Genomic DNA, 23,362 nt, shown 5'->3' with positions numbered 1-23,362 from the left:
TATGCTGACACCAATACTCAACAGGTAACCAGCTTGGAAGGACACCAGGTGGTAGGAGTGAAAAAGTTGACACAAGTGCCCAACATGGATGCCATCATCAGTGATTTCCACACTCTTGGCCAGGGACTTGTCCAGTCTGTAAAACTCAAGAACACGTGATCACTGTCGTGATTGTTGCTGTTTGGATTGTTATTGCCTAAGTTATATACTGTCATAAATCAACATTAATGATGTTAAGACCTGAAGGTTAGCTTTTACCATTTGTAGAAAATACTTGTTGTACACAGAGTATGCTTTCTTGTGGTTAGTCCCAAATTTTGGAAACTTTAAGGAATAAACCAGTTGTAGCATAGTATTGATGAGTTGACATAATGAATGTACAGTATATTTTTTATGTGATTTTTTTTTTCTTATTTAAACACCGTGTCCCCTTTTTTTTTTATAAGGGCTAAGGCATTCCCCCAGGTTAGAGGACTTAGGTTTTGGAACGTGTAGCACTTTAGGACCAGACGCCCCTCCTGATGTCTACCAGTGACCCTTGGGTGGACTTGAACCTCCAACGCTTCAGTCAGAGTGCTCTTAACCCACTGAGCCACAGCTACAACCAGCTGGGTAACGGGAGAGTGCTACCTCTCCCGGCAGGCTTACCCAAACACAGCATGAACTCACGACTTTTGGGTCTTGAGTCAGGTGCTCTACCAACTGAGCCATCATGCTCCCAAGGGAAATGGCTGTACAATTTTGAATTTTAATTTAAACAAAAATACAATACTGCACATGAAATAAATTGATAACGCAGTTTTGGGGCCCACAGAGTCAGTCATGGGGAAGGTCTGGTACTGTGCACATTGGTTCAAATCAGTCACCTGGAGGCTTGTTGACCATGCAATGTCAGCAGGTCTATAGACCAGTCACGTGCCCCTAAAACTTCTGAACTACGGTAGCAAAGTCCCTACACTTTGCATGTTGTTATATGGGACCGGATGTTTCTGTTTTACTGTTACGTGAAATGAACTGAATAAATGAAGATTAATGGGTGACTCAGCATGACAAGGGTCATTCTCCCTTTTTGCATACATCATACATATGTAACTTTTTTTTATCTCCATGAATTTGATGACATATTTTCTTATTCTTGTTGCCTCATGATTATTTGCTTTACTTGAAAAGAATACATAACACTGAAAGGGTTTGTGAAGGTTGTGGCAGACCAAAATAAAATCATCCAGAGGTAGCAAGAATATATTAATATATATGGTACATCACCCAGCTGATGAAGTTAACTTGACAGTTGAAAGAATGGTTCAGCCTCACAGATATTTATGAAAGGTCTTGGAAGTGAGAGTTAGGTGCCTGGTGATGTAGTAAGTTTAAACACTCCAACTGAATGTAGCCCATAAAGGCCTTATTCTGAAAGGTAGTTGGGGTTGAGCCATCCTCAGTAAATGAATATTATGCTATGTATAACTCACTTTCAGAAACATTTGTCACCTGTCTGCAATGTTGTAATGTTACAGGTGCCAGTTGCAAATGCTATGATGCCTTGTCTTGGAGAAACAATTAACCGTTGCTACAACGTTGTGCATTGTTTTGCATTATTGGATACACCAGTTTAACTTACATGCCTGGCAATATAACCATCCATCCATCCAATCCTATGTTGCCCCATGAGGAGCATAGAAACCCAGGGCTTGGCAAGTTGTTCCTGACATTTAAGATGAGAGTGACCAGCCTCACTCATCCCTGAGTGGCATTATGTGAGCAGTAAACCCCAACCACCCCTTGGATATAAACTTACACAGACGCAATCCAATTGGAGCACCTTAATTACCCTCTAAACCACCAGGCACCATAATTTGGTTATATGGTTACCACTCAGCGTAGTAATTGGTTTATGGTGTACAACTACCTGGGCAAAAAAGAAACATGACTCATGGTGTATGTCTATTTGCCTAACTGTAATTTTTAAGTTTAGGTGCCAGACACTGCCTTTGGGACAATAGCAGGATGTTATTAGAACTTATTTTAACACTTCTGAATACATTAGTGTTGAAGTAGTATTTCAATTTATAATTTATAATGATTTACAAATTTATCATTGTAATTGACTTTTAAATATCTTGACTCAGTAGCCTAGCCCTGGCCCTTATGCCCCTGTTTGGGCAATACTGGTTTTGATGATGGAATGAACGAATGGATTAACTCTTTCATTATGAGGGAACTCCTCTGAAGTGAAAGTAGTGTCAGGAGACAGTAATTTTTAAAAATTTTCATCATGAGAGAACCCAGAAGGAAAAGGAAGTGTGGGAGACAGTGATTTAAAAACTTGTATTGAGAAGTTAGTAAAAGTGCCAGGAGACATTTTTTTTTTTTTTTTTTTTTTTTTTTTTTTTTTTTAAATGGTAGATGGGGATGCTCACCATCCACTCACTCGATGTAGTGCTGCTCCCGGGTGACTACCCTTTCCTCTCTTCCTTCCTTTCTTCCTTTCTCTTCTGTCTTTACTTCCTTCATTCTTTCTTCTTCCTTCTGCCTGTGGATGACCTTATACATTTTTTTTTTTTTCCCCTGCATTCTTCCCTCTTCCTTCTGCCTTTGGGTGACGCTGCACTGAATGACAAGCCAAATGGTTTCCTGTACACTAGGAAACCATTTACTGTGCTGGGTGGTAACCATATAACCAAATTATGACACCTGGTGGTTTAGTGGACAATCAAGGCACCCCAATTGGATTGAGCCTGTGAAGGTTTCTATCCATGGGGTGGTTGGGATTTATTGCTCACGAAATGCCACTCAGGGACGGATGAGGCAGGTCACTTTCATCTTAAATGTGAGGACTAGCTTGCCTAGCCCTGTGCTCCTATGCTCCTCATGGGGCAACACAGGATTAGATGATGATGATGATTTAATGTATTGAAAAAAGAATGAAGGCAACATTGTGGAAAAATATGAAGCAAAGGCAAGCCGTATCCCAGATCAGATACAGCACACATTTAAATGGATGAGAATGATGCAGGCACACAGTTTCCTTGGCCCTGTAATAACTGTGAGCTGGGATGTGTTCAACTCTAATGACCATATTAAGAAGTCAGAACTTAAATGAAGGGTTAAGACAACATGTTTTAGATGAGGAGATAATTAAACTAAAATAGAATGCAGTCTTAATGGAAAGTAGAACAATGGAACTAGTCCAGAAGGAGCAACTTGGAAGCTAAAGGAAATCGAAAGTCTTGAAATGAACAGTTCTTTGTTTAGGTTGACTTATTTTTGTTCATTTTTTCCTGGAAAGGACTTTTTTTTTTTTTTTTTTTTTTTTCCCCACTGTCATTCTTTCTTTCTGAATAAGAATATGCAACATTAATTACTAAGGGAGAGGTGCTAGAAAGGCACCTAACATCATGAGAATAGGGCCCATGGTTGGCAAAGAAAACTGTTACAAAAGCATCAATAAGATACAAACAAGTACAGTTACCATATTCTTTTATGTTTGCCTGATAAAGTACACTAATGAAAATTTATTTGAAAGAGGAAAGGTTTTGTGACAACTGACTATATGCCTCCCACCATACCTGCCTGCTTACCTACCTGTCAACCTGCCTGTCTCCCTGTCTGCCTTCCTGCCATTCTTTCTTTTAGCTAGCCTGGTTTTCTGTCTGCATGCCTTCTTGCAGTTCTGCCATCCTTCAAGCCAGCTTGCCTCCCTGGTTGTCTGCCTGCCTCCCTACATTTGTCATCCATTCATCTAGCCAGCCTGACTGGATGTTTGCCTGCCTGCCTACCTATAGAACTGCCAATCCTTCAGCCTATTTGACAGATAGGCAGGCAAGCAGGCAGGAAGAAATTGCAGAGAGGCAGGCAGGGTGATAGGCAGACTGGCAGGGTGCCAAGCACAGTGACAGAAATACAGAGTAGGAGTTAGGGTGACGGGCATGCAATTATAAAGTTGAAAAGCAAGGTAACAGGCAGACAGGGTGAAAAGCAGAGAGGCAGGGTGTCAGGTAGTCGGGGCAACAGCAAGCAGGTGACAAGCAGGCAGACAGTGCCAGGCAAGTTAGAAAATAAGGTAACAGCCTGGCAGTCAGGTAGGACAGCATGCAGGTAGGCAAGATAGCTGGCAGGGTAGGAAGCAAAGATGCAGCAGGTAATTTGGCATGATAGCAACAGGTAGGTAGGCAGGTTGGCTGACAGGCTGGGAGGCAGCCAGAGAAAGGATAGCAGGGAGGCTGGCAGACAGTGGATGGCAGGTACACAGGCAAAAGAGAAAGGATGACATTGAGGCAGGCAGACAGAAAAGATGGCAAAGAGAGAGGATGGCATTGAGGCAGGCAGACAGAAAGTATGATAGGTAGGTAGGAAGACAGAAAGGATAGCAGGTACACAGTGAGAGAGAGAAGGGATGGCATTGAGGCACACAGAAAGGATGGCAGTGAGGCAGGCTGACAGAAAGGATGGCTGGAGCAGGCTGGCTGGCTGGTATGCAGGCAGACAAGCAGACAGGTTGGCAAGGAGGATTTACTAGGATATAAGATAACAAGAATTGGGCCATTCTGCCAGTAGTCAGGTGCCTTAACCCTCCCATGTTGGGCACATTTATTGTATTCAATTTCAATTAATGCTAAACAATGTTATTCAGCTGAGAATGAATGATAGGAGCCTAAAAATATTAATATGGTCTTTATTAACCCTGTCATGGTCAGGACAGCTCTGGTATTCTATTCCAGCTAGCGCTAGATTCTGTTTTCAGTTGATAGTGAGCCACAGGATCCCAATGGTGTTAGTGCTTTCCCTGTGGTCTCCATATCTTATTACCTCAAGAACCTTAGTATTTAATGCCTTTAGTTCCAGATGTTCATTGTGTGCTCAATGAAATCGTCTGGAGGAAGCAACACCTCATTATTATCACCATCATCATCATATTAGCATCATGTTATTATCATCATCATCAGTAATTATTATCATCATCCAACAAGAACAAGATGGGATGGCGTCTCTCTCACAGACATACAGTATTGCGACGCTGGGTATTACCAGCTTAGACAAACGCCCATCAACCGCATGAGGTTCACCAGTCACTTTGTTTTCACCTGAGAGAACTGGGGCAACCAAAGAACTAAATCATTAAGATGTGGTTTCATTAAGTTTGATGGGCCTAATTATGAGGTCTGAATGTGTCTTTGTTACTCTACATTTTGCTCTAACTTGGCCTCAAATTACAATATCTCCATCTCAAAAATCAAGTCATAGCAATAGACTAATGCTGGAATATCTAGACATGAAGAGCTGTGGAGGAAATGTACAACCATTGCCTTATTCTACCACTGAGTTACGTGAAATAAGCAGCAAAAGGACCAAAATCTGTGCCAAGTTAAGGTAAAAGCACTATAGTTAAACTGACCTTCCAATTGAAATACCCACCCCAAGGGGAGACCACAAAGAGGTGCGCAGATGGATTGATGAAATACCTACCACAGGGAGGCGCGTAAGGGGCCCAAGCTAGACGGGCCTACGTCCCCCGCCACCATGCGCCCCTCTTCCCCTCAACGGAGCCAGCAGAAAGTACGCCACCCCGCCACGCTACTCTCCAGCCGGACCAGCACTCGCCAGTATTGGGGTGGGATTTGTGCTCTCACAGTTCCCAGTGCGACCGCGGAAATGTCCACCATGCTTGCCAGGGAGGGAACATCCACCGTACTTCCCTCATCTGCCATCCCAGGGCAAAGCAGAACCGCAGCAGCGCCCATCGTGCCCGTCAGGGAGGGAACGTCCACTGTACTTCCCACACCTGCCGTCCCAGGACAAAGCAGAACTGCTGTAGTGCCCATCATGCCCGTTGGGGAGGGATCATCCACCATACTTCCCTCGTCTGCAGCCGCACCGGGAGCAGGACCGCAGCAACACCCACCGTGCTTGCCGGAGAGGGAACGTCCACCATACTTCCCTCACCTGCTGTCCCAGGGACTAGTGGAACCGTGGCGGTGCCCACCGTGCCCGTCGGGGAGGGAACATCCACTGTACTTCCCTCATCTGCTACCCCCGTGGCTCCCTTCATGGGTAGCATCCCATGCTCGCCTCACTTCTCCAGAGGTCGAGTGGGATGCCCCTCTCGCTCCCCCAACAACCGTAGGGGAGGAGCTTGCTCCCCAGCGGAGTCCATTGGAGAGTGTCTTGAGTGGTCCCATCATGAACCTGGGAGTGTGCTCACTACAGCCAGTGCCCCGATGTCACCAGCCGCTGCCGGACTTCCCAAGGACGAAACGTCACAGGCAGCTCCTGACAGCCTCTCAACATCGGCGAGACCGCAGCCCCCGGCCACTGAAGGGTGCCCCTAGGACTCCAGGCCAGGACCTACTCAGACCCACCGACAAGCCGTCCTCCTCCTTCAAAGGCAGGAGCAGAGCTGAGCGCCTGCTTGCCCTATTCAGCCCCAGTCCTGAGGGCTGCCACACGCACCGAGGCCCCACCAGAGAGGAGCCTCCCTCGACGTCGACACTGCCCCGCAGCCCACACCGGACAAGTCTCCACAGGACCAGGGACCTGCATCTCTCTCGAGAGTGCACACCCATCGGGACGCCTCCCACACCTGGGCGACACCTGCAACTACCTGGTCTCCCGTAGTCCAACTCCTATACTTATGTATTAATATTGTGTTTGTTCTGTGTCATTTGTACTGTGTCCTGCACTTGTATCCTTTGAGGTAATATACGTATAAGACTGGCTAGCCTGTGTTTAAGCCCTGTTCCTTTGGTTGCATGCTCTAGACCCGGTCTTGAACAGAACCCAGGTCAGTAACTCGTACTCGAAGAGCAAGGAGTTGCTGAGTACGCAGCATAACACCAATCTTATTACATTCAGCCATCAACTAGGCTGATAGGGGTTAGGGATCTTTATTAGGTTTGAGTAATTACCCTATGAAGCAAACATTGCTAGGTTTATTTCTTATCCTGATACCTAGAATAAGACCTGCAGTAGGCAATAGTCGCATTACATCCAAGTCCCAAATGACACTGCTAGTGAACAGTGACATATAGGGAGGATAAAGGGTATAGGTTTTGAAAAAGAAAATAATAATGATAATAGTAAGTTAGTAAAGTTGCCGAAGTTCAGCAGCAACAGCAGCATATACTGTAGGTTGGGCGTAGATCAAGTAGGCTAAGATGTATTTTGCGAATGTGTGATCTCTATAGTTCTTCTGTGTAACCATTGCCATCTATAATTATAATGTAAACCAACCATACAGTGTAAGTAATTATACTTGCAATAAATCTGCTATTCCTCCCTTCCTTCAGTGGTTTTCGAATTTTTTTATAGTGTTTTTTTAAAATTCATCATATTAGTTTATTAAAATCAATTTGAGCTCTTTACTTGTTTTCATTACGAATATGATGCTGAAGGAGTATGCAATAAAATAACTGTACTTACTGCAGACGAATGCGTCTTCCTCTTGATTTTCGTGGCTGACGGCGGTGCAGGTGAGGGATCTAGCTGGCATTTAAAAATGGCTCCTACACTTGTGCTGTTCTTTTTCTTCATTGTTTTTGTCTTCTTTTCCATGTATGTTTGTTCAAGCAGCACCACACCCTTTCTGGTACATATAACTCTGGCCGTGTCTTTATATTACAGGTGTAAATAAGGCTGCTGGTGTTGGGGTCCCAGGCAAGTGGAACCTGAGAATGCCATATGCTTTTTTTATTTATATTTTATATGAGGGATCCATATTACTGCAGCATATTCAGGGTTTTGCCTAACGAGTGGATAGGGATAGCCAGTTAGATTTAAGTGAGAGTTGGAGATAAGGCAGCCTGATGATGGAAGCGATTTTTTTGTGGCCACCCTGTTGTACTGCGTGCTCTGAGTTCAACTCCTTGTTCCCAAAGTATGGGCAACTGACATGGGTTCTTTTTCAGGACCGGGTCCAGAGCATGCAGCAAAAGGAACAGGGCTCAGAGACTAACCAGTCTTACATGTATATTACCACAAAGAGACACAGTACATGTGACACAATACAAATACAGTATTAGTACATAAGGATAGGGGGTGGACTATGGGAGGTCAGGTAGTTGCAGGTGGTGGTCAGGTGTGGAAGGCTGCCCATCAGGTGTGCACTCCCGTGGAAGCCTAAGGTCTCTGACTGCATGGTGGATCATCTGGTGTGGGCTGTGGGGTGGCGTCGTCGGTGGCTCCCTTCTGGTGGGGCCTTGGTGGGTGTGGCAGCCCCTGGGACTGGAGCTGAACACGGCAAGCAGGCGCGCGGCTCCGCACCTGCCCTTGGAGGAGGTGGGCGTCTCGCCGGGTGGTCTGGGTTGGTCCCGGCCTGGTGTCCTTGGGGCATCCCTCGACAGCTGGGGGCTGCAGTCTCACCGGCATGGGGAGGCCGTCAGGGTCTGCCTGTGGCCTCTCATACTCAGGGAGTCCGACAGTGGCTGGAGACATTGAGGCGCTGGCTGCAGTGAGCACACTCCCAGACTCACGATGGGGCTGCTTCAGGCACTTTCCAACGGGGACTCTGCTGGGGAGCAGACTCCGCCCCTAGGGGTGTGGGGGGACTGGCAGGGGCGTCCCACTTGGCCTCTGGAAGGGTGGGCAAGCAAGGGATGCTACCCTTGACAGGAGCCTCGCGGGTAGTGGACGAGGGAAGTCTGGCGGACGTTCCTTCCTGGCAAGTCTGGTGGATGTTACCGCGGTTCCACATGTCCCTGGGATGGCAGGTGAGGGAAGTCCGGTGGATGTTCCTTCTGCAGCAAGTCCAGTGGACGTTACCACGGCTCCACTTATCCCTGGGATGGCAGACGAGGGAAGTCCGGTGGACGTTCCTTCTGCAGCAAGTCCGGTGGACATTATCGCGATCCTGCTCCCAGTGGTGGGTTGCATACGAGGGAAGTCTGGTGGGCATTCTCTCCACAGCAAGTCCGGTGGATGTTGCTGTGTCTCTGCTCCCTGCGGGGTCTGCAGGCGAGGGAAGTCCGGTGGACGTTCCTTGTTCGGCAAGTCCGGTGGACATTACCGTGGCCCTACTGGGGACTGTACAGGGACTAGTCCCACCCCGATGCTGGCGAGTGTTGATCCGGCTGGAGCGTAGTGTGGTAGGGCGGTGTACTCCCTGCTGGCTCCGTTGAGGGGAAGAAGGGCACATGGTGGTGAGGGACGTGGGCCCATCTGGCTCGGGGCCCCTACATGCTTCCCTGTGGTCTCCTCCTGCAGTGGCTATTTCACACCCTCCGAGATTAAGGTGTCTGACAATAGAGCAGATAGCATTGATTTTGTCAAATGGGTATACTGTATATTGGGTTTCAGTTCCAAATTACTCCCACTCAGTTTGGTTTAATTTTCCTCTGCTGCACCCATGTCCATCATTTCAGTGTGCCCTATGCCATTATATTCCCAAATTAGGGGGAGTTTTTTCAATGGCATTTCCACTGTGAATGCACCTTTATGAAAGTTTCAGTATTGTCTTTTGTTGGAGTGAGGACCAGGAAGGAGATATAAACAGTGGGGCCAGCTTGAGATTTATTGTAAGAGATCCAGGCTTGGGCATATCCTATCACAAGCGCGGCTTGAGCCAGACTGCCCGCCAAGCCCCAGGCACAAGCCAGTGGCGCATGTGGGAGCTCCGCTTGGTGCAAAAAGTTCCCGCACAAGCACAAACTCCAACACCGCTCTCCATTGCAGTGAATTCTCCACTTCCTGCCGTATTAAAACAAAGTACATTGGTCGAGGAGGAGGGAGGTCACTGCAATAACAAAACAATGGGCAGAGACTAACACTCATCATAACTTGAGACTAGGCATTACATGACACAGTGCTGACAGAATTTACATGTTACATATATGGTGACTTAAGAATGGCATAATTGCTACAACAATAAGGAATTCAATTACATGCACTGGAGCAACCATTGCTCTGGTATTATGGTATAAATGCAACAAGGTTATACACATTACAAAACACCTTAACATGTTTAGGGGTACAAAACACTGCAGTGTCATGGTACATAGTTTTCTAGGTGTCTTGGGGCATGCCTAGCGCATGAGAAACCAGGGCGCGCCTGAGGATCCTACCCCCCTGTGATCGTCCTACCACCGGGGACCACCCTCAGTGTGCGTGATGATGAGTGTCTGTTCCCATGTCTCCTCCTAGGAGCATAGATGGTGGCGATTCCTGAGGGAGGCTCGTCCAATGCCATCCAGCTGCACAAGGTATGGGTATGGCCTTGGGGCTGGTGTGTCAACAATAACCGCTCCGTCTCCTGGTTCTGTAGGAACACCTGCTGGCCTGGGTTGAGAGGGGCGAGGTTGTGTGCCATCTGATTGAAACTTTTGTCCGCTGCATCCCCAGTGTGGGCCATGGCCCATTCCCTGCGTCTCAGCATCATGGCCCACCGCCTGCTGATCTTGTAGTTTTCTTTGGTATTGGGTACGGAGTCTCTCATCTGATGCCCCATCAGCAGCTGGGCTGAGGACGTGTCGGTGTTGTGTAGCGGGGTGTTGAGGTACTGCAATATGGTCCTGGCTGCTGCATCCGAGTCCAAGGTGCCTCCCAGGCTGGTGTTGTTCCTCAGCAGCCTCTTGGCAGACTTGACTGCGGCTTCCGCATGGCTTTCGGACTGTGGGTAATAGGCCGACGACACTCTCAGCTGCACACACCATGTGGATAGGAATGTCCTCATTTCCCCACTCATGAGGTTTGTACCCTTGTCACAAGACAGGACCTCTGGAATACTGAACGTTTTGAACCACTTACAAAAGGCTATTATGGGCCATGAGCTGGCAGTGCCCCTGGGCAAATGCTACACCTCCAGTCAGCTGGTGAACTTGTCTGCATAAGTGATGTACTCCTCCCCTTCCAGTTGAAACAGGTCAGCCACTGCTTGCTGGAAGTGGTACTCCAGTGGGGGATGTGGGCAGCAAGTTTTCCGCGGGTTGTGATGGGGTGTTTATTTCACCTACTTGACAGTGCCTCCTCTTCTGGTCCACCTCAGCATCTACTGTATGCTGGGCCATTACACACATTGCTTGGCACGCCTGAGCATGGAGTCCCTGCCCTGGTGACTTGCATGGAGGCTGGCTAGGACCGCACGTTGAAGGGCTGTGGGAATTACGAGTCACAGGGGCTCCTTGCGCTGGCGTACATGACAGTGTCCCCCTGGCATGACAGATGTCTCCTCATCCTGTAGTATGGGCGGATTGCCATTGTCTCCTTGTCCTTCTGGCCAGCCCAGTCCCCACGCACTCATGGAGGAGCCTGTAGTCTTCGTCCTGGTGTGCTTCCTCCTCCACTTGACGGAGATCCATGATGGTGCCTTCTTTGTCTTCTAGGGCGCAGGCCATGTGCAACCTTGGCACATGTAGCCTTGTCTTCCACCAGGTCTGTCTTGTCCGGTCCATCCCATAGCAGGGGTATCTTGAGGGTGTGTCTGCTGCACAGCTTGCTTCCCCCTTCAGGTACTTTATGCGAAATGAGTACATTGGTGTCTTCTCCTTGAGGTTTAGTATGCAGGGGTTGCTGATGGCTTTCAGCTCTTTGTCGCTGAAGTTCTTGGTGGGCACACAGTAGGCATCCTCTCCTGTACATTAAGAATTACAGTATGCAGATAATGTGCAAGATGTCAAGATGTTATACACAAAATAAGTTGCCTAGAAATAGGTGTTAAGAGGTCTCATAAGCCCTAAAATAATCTGACATGAGGTTTTCTTCATACAAACTTTTTTCCACTTTATAAATGATGTGAGTTGGTGGGAGGGCAACATGATGGCAGAGGACAGGTTAGCATTGAGGGCCTTTGTTCATACCATCCCACCCCCCATAGACAGATTATTGTTACAGTAATCCCTCGATTATCCATACAGTTCATATCCATTCATGCTCTGTATCCATTCATTAGGCCTTGGCTTTATTATAACCATAACAGGATTTATGTGTTCATAACCTTTCATAAAAGCTCCGGCTACGGTGGCTGGCTAGCCACCGACAAAGTAAAAAAATTCGTTCCGTGGCCTACCAGCTTCTGTGTCCATGTGCAGGTAATAGACCTTAACCCACAAGGTTAGCAAGAATGGCTGTATGGATCCCTAACGTATGGTCGAAAGCACCTGACCATGCCGATCAATGGAAGGATACCTGCCGTGCGTGAGGAAAACAGACATAAATCACAAGGTGAGCGAGAATGGGTGTACGGAATGGTGAAAATTCCGCGGCTGGCCTTCATCAATGGGAACACAACACAGAGCCTAACCCACCAGCAAAGCAAAAGCGCCTGTCCGCCTCCTCACCGAATGGTGGAAGTCCTGTGGCATCCCTTGCATCTCTTCCTTCCCAGTCCCTCCTCCATCCTTCCCCATGCTAACAGTTGGCTGGCTTTCCTCCCTCCCTCTGTCCTACCCCACTCTTCTGTCACTTGCCATCCCTGCATGAGTGTTTTAATTTTTTGCGGTTTATACGAATACTCTCGTTTGTATCGATATTCCGAAGTGACCATGAGAAAGCTCATGAAATTCTGCATGTAGACATATGCTTAGCTCTTGCACGGTGTGGGCAAAATTTTGCGCTAGGATGTTGGGAAGTTATTTGAAGGTATTTTTTACTCTCCAACAAGTTTAGTCTCACTGCTTTTTTGTACTCTAACTCATCAGTTTTGTGTGTTTTTATTAGCATATCTTATAGTGCAGACACTGGCAAATATGGTAGTATACAATTTATACCAGTATAACCATTTTGTCGGCCTATTGAAATTGAAATAATTTTTTTTCTTTGTGAATGGAGTCAACCATTGCTCTTACTGTCTCAGAAACTTTTTGAATTCCCAAGAGGGTTAGAAATACAGCAACTGTTGTCTTCATTGATTTTTTTGTGGACTTTTGTTGTTTAGGCATTTGCTTTCTCAGTGTCTAGCATTAAATTGGATATTCCCATGTGCGTATTTAAGTCTAAATTCAGCTAAAAGGCCGGAGAACACCGCCAAAATTAGGAGGGGTACTGTGCATTATAGGTAGAATGTTTTTGCAATGTTGTTGTTTATGCATTGTTTTCTTAGTGCTTAGCATTACACTGGATGTTCTCATGTGTGTTTTAATGTCTAAATACTGCTGAAAGACTGCAGAACACTACCAAAATTAGGAGGGGTACTGTGCATAGTTTCTTTTTTTTTAATCCATTGTTTTCTTAGTGTTTAGTATTATATTGCATATTGCAATGTGTGCTTTAATGTCTGAAAACAGCCAAAAGACCTGAGAACATTGCCAAAATTAGGATTAATGTACATATATGTTGGGTTTTGCTTTTTTTTTTTTGGGGGGGGGGTTTATGCATTGTTTCCATAGTTTTTAGGATTATATTGCATATTCCAATGTGTGTTTTGTTGTCAAAGAAGAACCAAAAGACCACATAACACTGCCAGAATTAGGAGGGGTACTGTGCATATTGGTAGTTTTTTTTTTATGCTTTTTTTTCTTAGTGTTTAGGATTATATTGGATATTCCCATGTGTGCTTTGATGTCTAAAAACAGCGGAAAGACCTCAAAACACTTCCAAAATTAGGTGTGGTATTGCACATATTGGTACAGTTTTGCATATTGTTTTTTTTTGGGGGTGAGTTATTGTTTATGCATTGTTTTCTTAGTGTTTAAGATTGTATTGCATATTGCAGTGTGTGTTTTGATATCTAAAAACAGCAGAAAAACTACAGAACACTGCCAAAATTAGGAGGGGTACTTTACAAATAGGTTGGGTATGGGTATAGGTAGGGTATGGGTACAGTAGAGGATATTGCTCCATATATATTCATTGCCTCCTATCCGGTTGTGCCTTTTGCTCTATTATGACGGATAATCAAGGGATTACCTGTTACAGTATTATTATTACCGGTATTTTTATTATTATTATTATTATTTGAGAGGTAGGTCAGGGCACTCACCATCCACTCATTCAGTGAAGTGTTGCATTGGGTGTCTGCCCTTTCCTCTCTTCCTTCCTCCTCTGTCTTTCTTTCCTTCATTCTTTCCTCTTCCTTCTGTGTACAGGTGACTTTACGCTTCCTCTTCTGTCTTTCTTTCCTTCATTCTTTCCTCTTCTTTTTGCCTATGAATGACTCTACACTGACAAGCCAAATGGTTTCCTGTACACCAGGAAACCATTTACTATGCTGGATGGTAACCATAAAACCAAATTATGGCACCTGGTGGCTATGTGCTTAATTGTGGTTCTCCTGTTGGATTGAGCCAGTGCAGGTTTATATCTAAGGGGTGGTTGGGATTTATTGATCACATAATGCCATTCAGGGATGAGTGAGGCTGGTCACTCTCATCTTAAATGTCAGGACCAACTTGCCTAGCCCCGGGTTCCTACGCTCCTTATGGGACAACATAGGATTGGATGATGGATGGATGGATTACTGTTATTATCATCTTCATAATAATGTAGATGGTGAACTAAGTGAATTTTTCTCTTTGGAGGTTGGGTTGAAACAGGGATGTGTCATGTCTCCATGGTTGTTCAATCTGTTCATGGATGGGGTAATAAAAGAGGTACAAGGTAGGGTAGTGGATGTTGGAGTGGCCCTGGTGAGAGAGGATAGTGTTTGGAAACTCCCTGTACTGTTGTTTGCAGATGATACTGTGTTGTTGAGTGAAGACGAAGGGGAGCTGCAAGGCTTGGTGGATGAGTTTGGGAGAGTGTGTAAGAAACGGAATCTAAAGGTGAATGTAGGGAAGAGTAAAGTGATGGTCTTTGAGAGAGGTGAAGTTAGTGAATATCAGCGAGGTTGGATGGTGAGTAATTGGAAAATGTGAGTACGTTTAAGTACTTGGGTAGTGTGATGAGTAAGGATGGAGGTTTGGAGGGTGAAGTGCTTGAAAGGGTACAGCAGGGAAGAAAGGTTGCTGGTTCTTTGAAAGCAGTGACAAGAAACAGGGAAGTGAGCATGGAAGTGAAAAAGTTACTACATGACAGTATTGTGATACCAATTCTAATGTATGGAAGTGAAGCTTGGATGTTGTTGGAAGGACACAAATCAAGAGTGAGAGCAGTGGAAATGAGTTATTTAAGAGGAGCCTGTGGAGTCACATGGAGAGACAGGCTGACGAATGAGGATATAAAGGAGCGTTGTGGTGTGGATGTGGATGTGATAGGAAGTGTTATGAGGAACTCACTGAGGTGGTTTGGCCATGTGGAGAGGATGGAGGGTGAAAGACTGACGAAGAGAGTGTATGTGAGTGAGGTGGAGGGGGGAAGAGGGAGGGGGAGGCCGAGGATGAGATGGAGGGATGGGGTGGAGAGGTATATGAGAGAGAGGGGTGTGAGTTGGGAGCAGGGCAGTGAAATGGCGGGGGACAGGGCGACTTGGAGGCAATTTGTTTGTGGCCACCCCAAATGGGATTGAGGCATCTGGCAATAGATAGATAGATAGAGAGATCATCATCATCACCATCATCATCATTGTCAACGTCATCGTCATTATCATCATTAGATACATACTGTAGACAGTCTTAAGCATATTGAAGTTCATTTTCTACCTATGAAGTAGATTTGCCACTTTTTCCCAGGCTATAGTAGTTGTGGGCCCCAGGTTCCTTTGTCATATGAAATGAGAACTCAGTGGACTGCTGGCATGAAGTTGCCCATCTGCTGCAGTCAACCATCTTCCTTCATGGGAATAAGGAAGTACTTGAGGGACATTTGTGTAACAAGGGAATTGAGCCAGATGGATGACATTGTAGAATGGATCAGTTCATCATTATTCTGCCATACCCTTAGTTGTAGTAGCTGCAGCCCTAGTCTTATCAGAACATGAATCCAATTGGCTGCAGGACAGATCTACCCTTCTGTAAACCACCATTTTCCTGTTGAGATATAGGGATGGGATTGAGCAGTGCTTAATCAGGCAGCCCATCCATCCCATCCTATGAGAGCCACCATTAGAAGGCATCCCTCTCTAGCACCAGTAGTATAGAGGTTAATTAAGAGCTGTATTGATCTCTTCCACAGACAAAGGGTTAATTTATCAGCAGACCTAAGAATGTCTCCTAAAAACTTGTCTTATTTTCAGGGACCACCTGTGCTACTCGTGCTGCTGTCCTGCTGTTCCTGCTGGTGTTATGGTTGGTGCTGCAGCTCCTGCTGCTAGAATTGTGCTGCTGCTGCTGCTGTTGCTGGGGTTGATGCTGCTGTTGCTGCCACTGGTTTTGGTGCTACTGCCACTGCCGCTGGGGTTGGTGTTGCTGCTGCCATCGCTGGGATTGGTGCTGCTGCTGCTGCTGCCACACTCGGATTGGTGCTGTTGCTGCTGCCATGCTGGGGTTGATGCTGCTGCAGCTGCCGCTGGGGTCGGTGCTGCTGCTGCTGTTGCCGCCACTGGGGTTGGTACTGCTAGCCGAGTGTTTTCTCCCATCACACAGTTGTCTGTGACTTCTGGGGAAAAACCTTTAACTGCCTAGAAGAGGGCCATAGGTCTTCAGATGCAGCAACTACCACCCTTCTGAAATGTGAGTTACACATTTTTCGGTTTGTCCACCTTGACTAGGTGGAGAGTTTTGTCCTTTGGCAGCCTAATCCCTACAGGCCTAGCTCAAGCATAGTAAGACAAGGATAGCAATATTGTGGCTCTGCATCCTTTCCAAATCACTTTAAAGCCAAGTTGAGGTGGACAGTATTTTACCAGTTGCTCCCCTGCTTATGAAATTTTCACTGAGAATTCATCACTCCATCCGTGGGTGGCATGATGATAATGCCAAATGTTAATGATAATAATCATGATAATTATGATCAGTGGCAATGCTAGGCTTAATAACTTGATCATTCCACCAAGGTATACAAGGCCAGTTAACATTATCTAAGTACTCATTTTATTTGTTAATCAGTGATGACGACAACAGACACAACAACAACAGTGATGTCAGGCTGGCAGCTTCGTAGGATGAATGCTAGCCACAAGGCCGAATAAAATCTGAAGCTGGTCAGTCTTCAATCTTGTCAGCAACAGTAGATCGTAGCTCAAATGTTCGTAAGTGGAAGAGCAACTGTCTTTATTCCAACTAATGCCAGATGGTTTTATTCAACTGTGAGTAATTCTTCGGGGTTTAAGGATAATAATGCTCTTTATTTTTAACCCATTTATTTATTTATAGAAGTCTTTGCCCAATTGTCATAGTTCTTGCACCTTAACTTGGCTTAGGTTTATGGCCATTCACCGGCTTTTTTCATGTAGCTCAGTGGTAGAATAACACAGTACTACAGGCCTACATCCTTTTCATTGCTCTTCTTCATGACAAGCATTCTTCTGTTTGATAAACTGTTGCTGAGATGGTAATTTTATGCCAGGTTAGAGTAACAGGAGTATAGTAAGCAAATTCCCGAGGTATAACATTAGCAGGTACCGTAGTTTTGAAACCTTTCCATTGCACTTCTTCATAATGAGCATGTCTCCTTGCTAAGCTATTCCCTCAACTCAGCATTATGTCAAGTTGATAGACTGATAAAGACAAGTACTGGTACACAGATAGATAAACATTACACAGATAACATAGATAGTAGATAGACAAGTATGCTGATAGATAGATAGAGAAACATTACACATAGACATAGATAGATTGCTAGATAGACAAGGACACAGATATATTGCTTGAATTTTTAGATAGGTAGACAGAAGTGTTCCCCATGTTTTTTTTTTTTTTTTTTTTTTTTTTTTTTTTTTTTTTTTTGTGCATTTGACTGCTAGTACAGTATTTCTCTCAGTTGAACAATGTCTGGTGTTAGTTCAGTGAAAGTGGCTTGTCTTCTTTGTGGCTGTGGTGATTTCCTAACCTAATTTCTTAGCAAGTCTCCTTTGCCACCTAAAAGTCACCCAAGTGAATTATTCATATGGTTATTGACTGATTATTGTTATATTATTATTATTATTATTATTATTATTATTATTATTATTATTATTATTATTATTATTGTTGTTGTTGTTGTTGTTGTTGTTGCTGTTGTTTTTTTATTATACTTTTGCTAGATGTGCAGTGGACAGATTTTTATAGCCTGTGGTGTGTCCAGTTATATCAGTTCATACACTTCAGATTAGCCTACTGGATTATCATATTCTAACAGTATATATTGTAAGCTTCCAAATCTGATGATTAGTTATCCAAAAACTTCCATATAGCAATGTACTTTTTAACTCAAAGTTCCCTGCTGCATTATCTGTTTGAGATTATTCCCTGAACTTTCTGAGGTCGCTGCTATGTTTTCCGTTTCAGTCGCCCACACCAATCAACACAGCGATGTCGGTGTTACTCATTGTTTACAAACCTTGGCCCTACTGATTCACCCATGTTTGTAATGAAACTTATCATTCCAGCAAAGCATGTGTGGCAGGAAAAGCAATTATGGTATTCTTAACATCAAATGGAAAGTGGACATACAGTACTTTTAAAAATATGCTTAAAGGTTGTGTAAGGTTAGTAACAAGTGTGGTGCAGGAACGACTACCATATATGACATAAGGCAGCAGAGTATGTTTAAGTTAATAAAATTTTATGCTGGAAGTTTGAGCGTTAAGTACTGGTATGCATGTAAAAAATATGCTTCAAATCAGACTGAGGAGATTAAAGTTTTACACTGGCAGTAAATGAACGAAAAGACAGCATCATAAAAATAAACTTCAAAATTTTTTTTGCTGAATTAGATGCTAGTTTACTGTCGTGTAGCATGGCCCCAGGTCCCTTTGCCACTAGTGGGTTTTTCAGGATTGGGATATGCTTGTAGGGGTGGGTAAATTGCTTTCACAGCACACACAACCTACCATTGTGTACCATGATATATGTCGGTTCCAACATCGGTATTGTGGGGCTTTGGAATTCTAATTTTTGGCAAAGAGAAGCGGCCCTCACTGCATATATTGGAAAGATAAGTGGCACAAAGGTGGACGATTACGTAAGTAAATATGCACGCAGCCCATGGTTGCAATAACTATGTTGTGCCCTCACAGTAAGGGAGCTGCATGCTTTCTGAGGGGGTTGCTATCACGGTTCTTTTGTTTCTTTATTTTTTACAACCCATGCATTGCTTCAGTGATTGGGCATTCACCCTGAAGTGGATTATTGCAAGCTGGATGCTGCACACTTTGTTCACATCTGTGAGATGCTGGATCACACATTCACGGCCATCCATTCATTCATCAGTTTTTGTTTCCCCTTTATGCAAGAGACCTGGGACTAGCTACTGACTGATGTAATACCTTATGGGGCCACATCCCAGCTGGAGTGCCTTAACTCCTTACACCACCATGTGTCTGTTTAGTTGTACCGGTATGTTACCACCAAGTGTAGAATATTATATCCTGGGTAGCAAGAAACCACATGGCTTGTCACTTAATGTAATCGTGAGATGTCCACGGTGATTATTAGTCATATCAAGCAGCCAGCTTCATTACATCATGCTGTCAGCTCTGAAAGAAGATATCTTCGCCAGATTTGAGTAAAGCAACTAAGGTTAGAGACAACGGGCCAGCCATACGCTGCCACAGGCTATAAGATTCTTGTCCTGAGTATGAGCATAAGTATGTAGACATTCCTCTGCCAGCTGTAGCAGTAGAAGTTGTTGTTTGAAATATTTTATGTGATATGGACTGCTGACCAAAGTTACTATTCTTTCATAGTCCACCATCCTCCTTTAGGGGGATTGTAAAGGAACTGAAGGTTGTTAATGTAACCTGACAGCTTCAATATCAGATCATTACCATATGAAGGTGTCTACTCCAGGCATCAGTAAAAAGAGTAGTTACTAGAAGGAATGTTACTCACTTGTCATATGAAGTTGAGTGATAAATATGAAGTACAAGTTAGTGCTGGCAGAGCTTTGTTGGCATACTTTTGCACATGCCTGTCCATCACAGACAGATGCTGTCCTGGTTATGTGCCACAGATGCATAAAATACAGGGTTGTCCAGATATAACGTGTCTGATTTGATGTGTTTTGTCCTTACTTTTTCAGCTATACCTTATCCCATCCTTAGGTGGGAAGAAGAGGTTAGGATGATGATGATTATGATTGCAGTGATGAGTATGATAATAATAATGGCTGATGCTGATTATTGTAATGATTATGATGATTATAATGATTATGATGATTATAATGATGATGATTGATGTGGTGAACAGCTCAGTAAGCATTACCATATTTGCCCTGCACCATTTTATGTTTCCCATAACCTGTTCTTACATTATATTGATTGCTTATTATTATAATGATTATGATGATTATAATGGTGATGGTTGATGTGATGAATGGATCAGTAAGCATTACCATATCTGCCCAGCACCATTATCTGTTTCCCATAACCTGTTCTTACTTTATAGTGATAGCTTGTTTGCATCCATTGTTTTGCATTATTTTTTATCATGTAATCAAATATCTCCTGTTGCATTTGCTTCCAGTAATTGTATAAAGTTCACTCATATTAGTAAGCAGAGATTTTTGTCCTCTTGTCTTTTGTCTATCTATTGCCATACATCTCAGTCCTGTAAAGGGTGGCCACAGACATAATAACTCCACATCACCCTGTCTTCTGCCATTTGGCTGCACTCTCTCCAACTCATACCCTCCTCCATTGTATCTCTCCACACCATTCTTCCATGTCAGCCTTTGTCTCTCCCTCCTATCGCCTGCCACCTCACTGACATATACTCTTCTAGTCAGTCTCTCATTCTCCATCTTCTCAACATGGCCAACCTTCTCAAAGTATTTCTCCTATCAGCACCACAGTGCTTCTTTACTTCCAAAATTGTCTGTCTCTCCATAAAACTCCACACACTCCTCTCTTCATTTCCTCTGCTCTCACTCATGACTTGTGTCCTTCCAACAGGATACAGGCTTCAGTTTCATGCTCACTTTCACCTCTCTCCCTCATATATATATATATATATATATATATCCAATCCATCATCCAATCCTACATTCCCCCATGAGGAGCTTAGGAGCCCGGGGCTAGGCAGTTGGTCCCGACATTTAAGATGAGAGTGACCGGCCTCACTCATCCCTGAGTGGCATTACATGAGCAGTCATCCCCAACCACCCCTTGGATATAAACCTTCACCGGCTCAATCCGATTGGAGCGCAATAATTACCCACTAAACCACCAGGGCACCAAAATTTGGTTATATGGTTACCACCCAACGTAGTAAATGGTTTCCTGGTGCACAGGAAACCATTTGGCTTGTAACTTAGTGTAGAGTCACCCACAAGCTGAAGGAAGTGGAAAGAATGAAGGAAAGTAAGACAGAAGAGGGAGTGTAAAGTCACCCGTAGGCAGAAGGACAAGGAAAGAATGAAGGAAAGAAAGACAGAAGAGAATGGAAGGAAAGAAGGATGGAGAGGAAAGGGCAGACACCCAACAGCAGCACTACATCGAGTGAGTGGATGGTGAGCGCCCCCACCTACCACAAATATATATATATATATATATATATATATATATATATATATATATATATATATATATATATATCTACTCCATTCATCCATCTCAGTCGTGGTCTTCCCTCCACCTTACTCACATACTTGCTACAAGTCAGTCTCCCATTCTCCATCCCCTCTACATTGCCAAACCCTCTCAAAGTATTCCTCCTAACAGCACCACAATGCTTCTTCACTTCCTCATTTGTCTGTCTGTCCATAAAACTCCACACACTCCTCACTTCATTTCCACTGCTTGACTGATGTCCTTCCAACAGGATCCAAGCTTCACTTCCATGCTCACCTTCACCCCACTTCCTCATATATATATATATATATATATATATATATATATATATATATATATATATATACACACACACACACACACACACACACTCCATCCTTCCATCTCATCATTGGTCTCCTTCTCCATCTCACTTACATACACTTCTAGCCAGTCTCTCATTTTCCATCCTCATGACATAGCCAAACCATCTCAAAGTATTTCTCCTAACAGCACCACAATGCCTCTTTACTTCATTTATCATTCTGTCTGTTCATAAAACTCCATACAATCATACTTCATTTCTGCTGCACTCACGCTTGACTTGTGTCCTTCCAACAGGATCCAAGCTTCACTTCCATGTTCACTTCCCAATTCCTTATCACAGCTTTCAGTGATACAGCAACCTCTCTACCCTGCTGAACCCTTTCAACCACTTCCTTCCATCCTTACTCATCACACTGCTGGAGTACATGGATACACTGTCATCCTTCATTTCCTCATCTTCCTATCTCTTTGTGTATCCTGTGACTTCATTTCCCTCAAAGACCATAACTGTACTCATATATACACTCACTCTTAGATTCCATTTCCTATACTACACCCCCAAACTAATTCACCAAGCCTTGCAGTTCACTTTCATCCTCACTTAACAATACAGTATCATCAGGATGCAACAGTTCAGGAAGTTTCCACACCTTACCTTCTCTCATTAGACAATATATTCACATCCCTGCCTATTGTCACTCTTATAGCTCCATCCATTTCCAAACTGAGCAGTCACAGAGACATGACACACAGAAACATTACACAAGGAGACATGACACACTCCAAAGCATGACATAAAAACATAACACAGGAGATATGACACAGGCATGACACACACAGACATGACAGACAGAGACATGACACACAAAAACATGACACAGTATATGACACAGGCATGACACACACACACATGACACACAGAGGCATGAGATTTTTTGTCTTTGTGCAGATTCATTTCCCATACCTCACTGGCAGAATAAGATAGCACTTTGGCTCTACATCCTTTCCATAATGCTTTTTCATGACTAGCTCCCTATTACAGTATTGCTTCAACTCTCATTTACAAAGGAAAGATGGTACAGTAATTTAATCCCCAACAAACAGAGCGTAATTGAATAAAGTCATCTAAATACCTGCATCCCCCATGCCAGCACACTGAGCCGACAACATGCAAAATATATGGGCAGCCCTGTATTGCATTTCAGTAAATTGTGGGCTGCTGTTGCTGTGGTCCTGTATTCCTCTATAGTAATGCTGTAACCAAACCACTTCTCTGAACTGATATAGCCTAAATTTTAGCATTTTGGTCGGTACACTGTATGTTTGCTCCCTGATAAAGTAAAACAGCGTCAGTTGTTTGTAGCTTATCTGTGTTAACTGATCATCAAGCTTCTTGAATGAGATGTTAAATGAGCTGTGAAATTTTGCCAAGGATATATGTGTGTCATTTTCCAAAGTAGACTGCAGAAAGATGCACACACATGTCTGACAAAGATTATTGAAGGATAATCTTTTTTGTAAGGATAATTTTGGAGCTTAACTCTTATTAAAAGCTCAAATTGCCTCTTTTCTTTCATTAATTCTAGTATTAGTTTCTTTACCACT

At 44.2% G+C, this 23,362-nt stretch overlaps 1 protein-coding gene across 1 annotated transcript in view; it reads left to right on the top strand.

The window, feature by feature from the left end:
- Positions 1-1,060, top strand: part of Mat89Ba (nucleolar protein 6 Mat89Ba) — a 33,804-nt gene extending 32,744 nt beyond the window's left edge. Inside the window, exon 23 of the mRNA XM_080273309.1 lies at positions 25-1,060. Within this exon, the coding sequence (XP_080129435.1) occupies positions 25-159 (135 nt within the window). The 3' untranslated portion in view covers positions 160-1,060. The remainder of the gene's footprint in view (positions 1-24) is intronic.
- Positions 1,061-23,362: the final 22,302 nt, after the last annotated feature.

Source organism: Coenobita brevimanus, chromosome 54 (genome assembly GCF_032717465.1).
Source record: "Coenobita brevimanus isolate Jiangsu-jjx chromosome 54, ASM3271746v2, whole genome shotgun sequence".
Taxonomy (NCBI): domain Eukaryota; kingdom Metazoa; phylum Arthropoda; class Malacostraca; order Decapoda; family Coenobitidae; genus Coenobita; species Coenobita brevimanus.
Note: the sequence above shows the minus strand (reverse complement) of the source record. Positions and strands in the feature narration are given on the sequence as shown.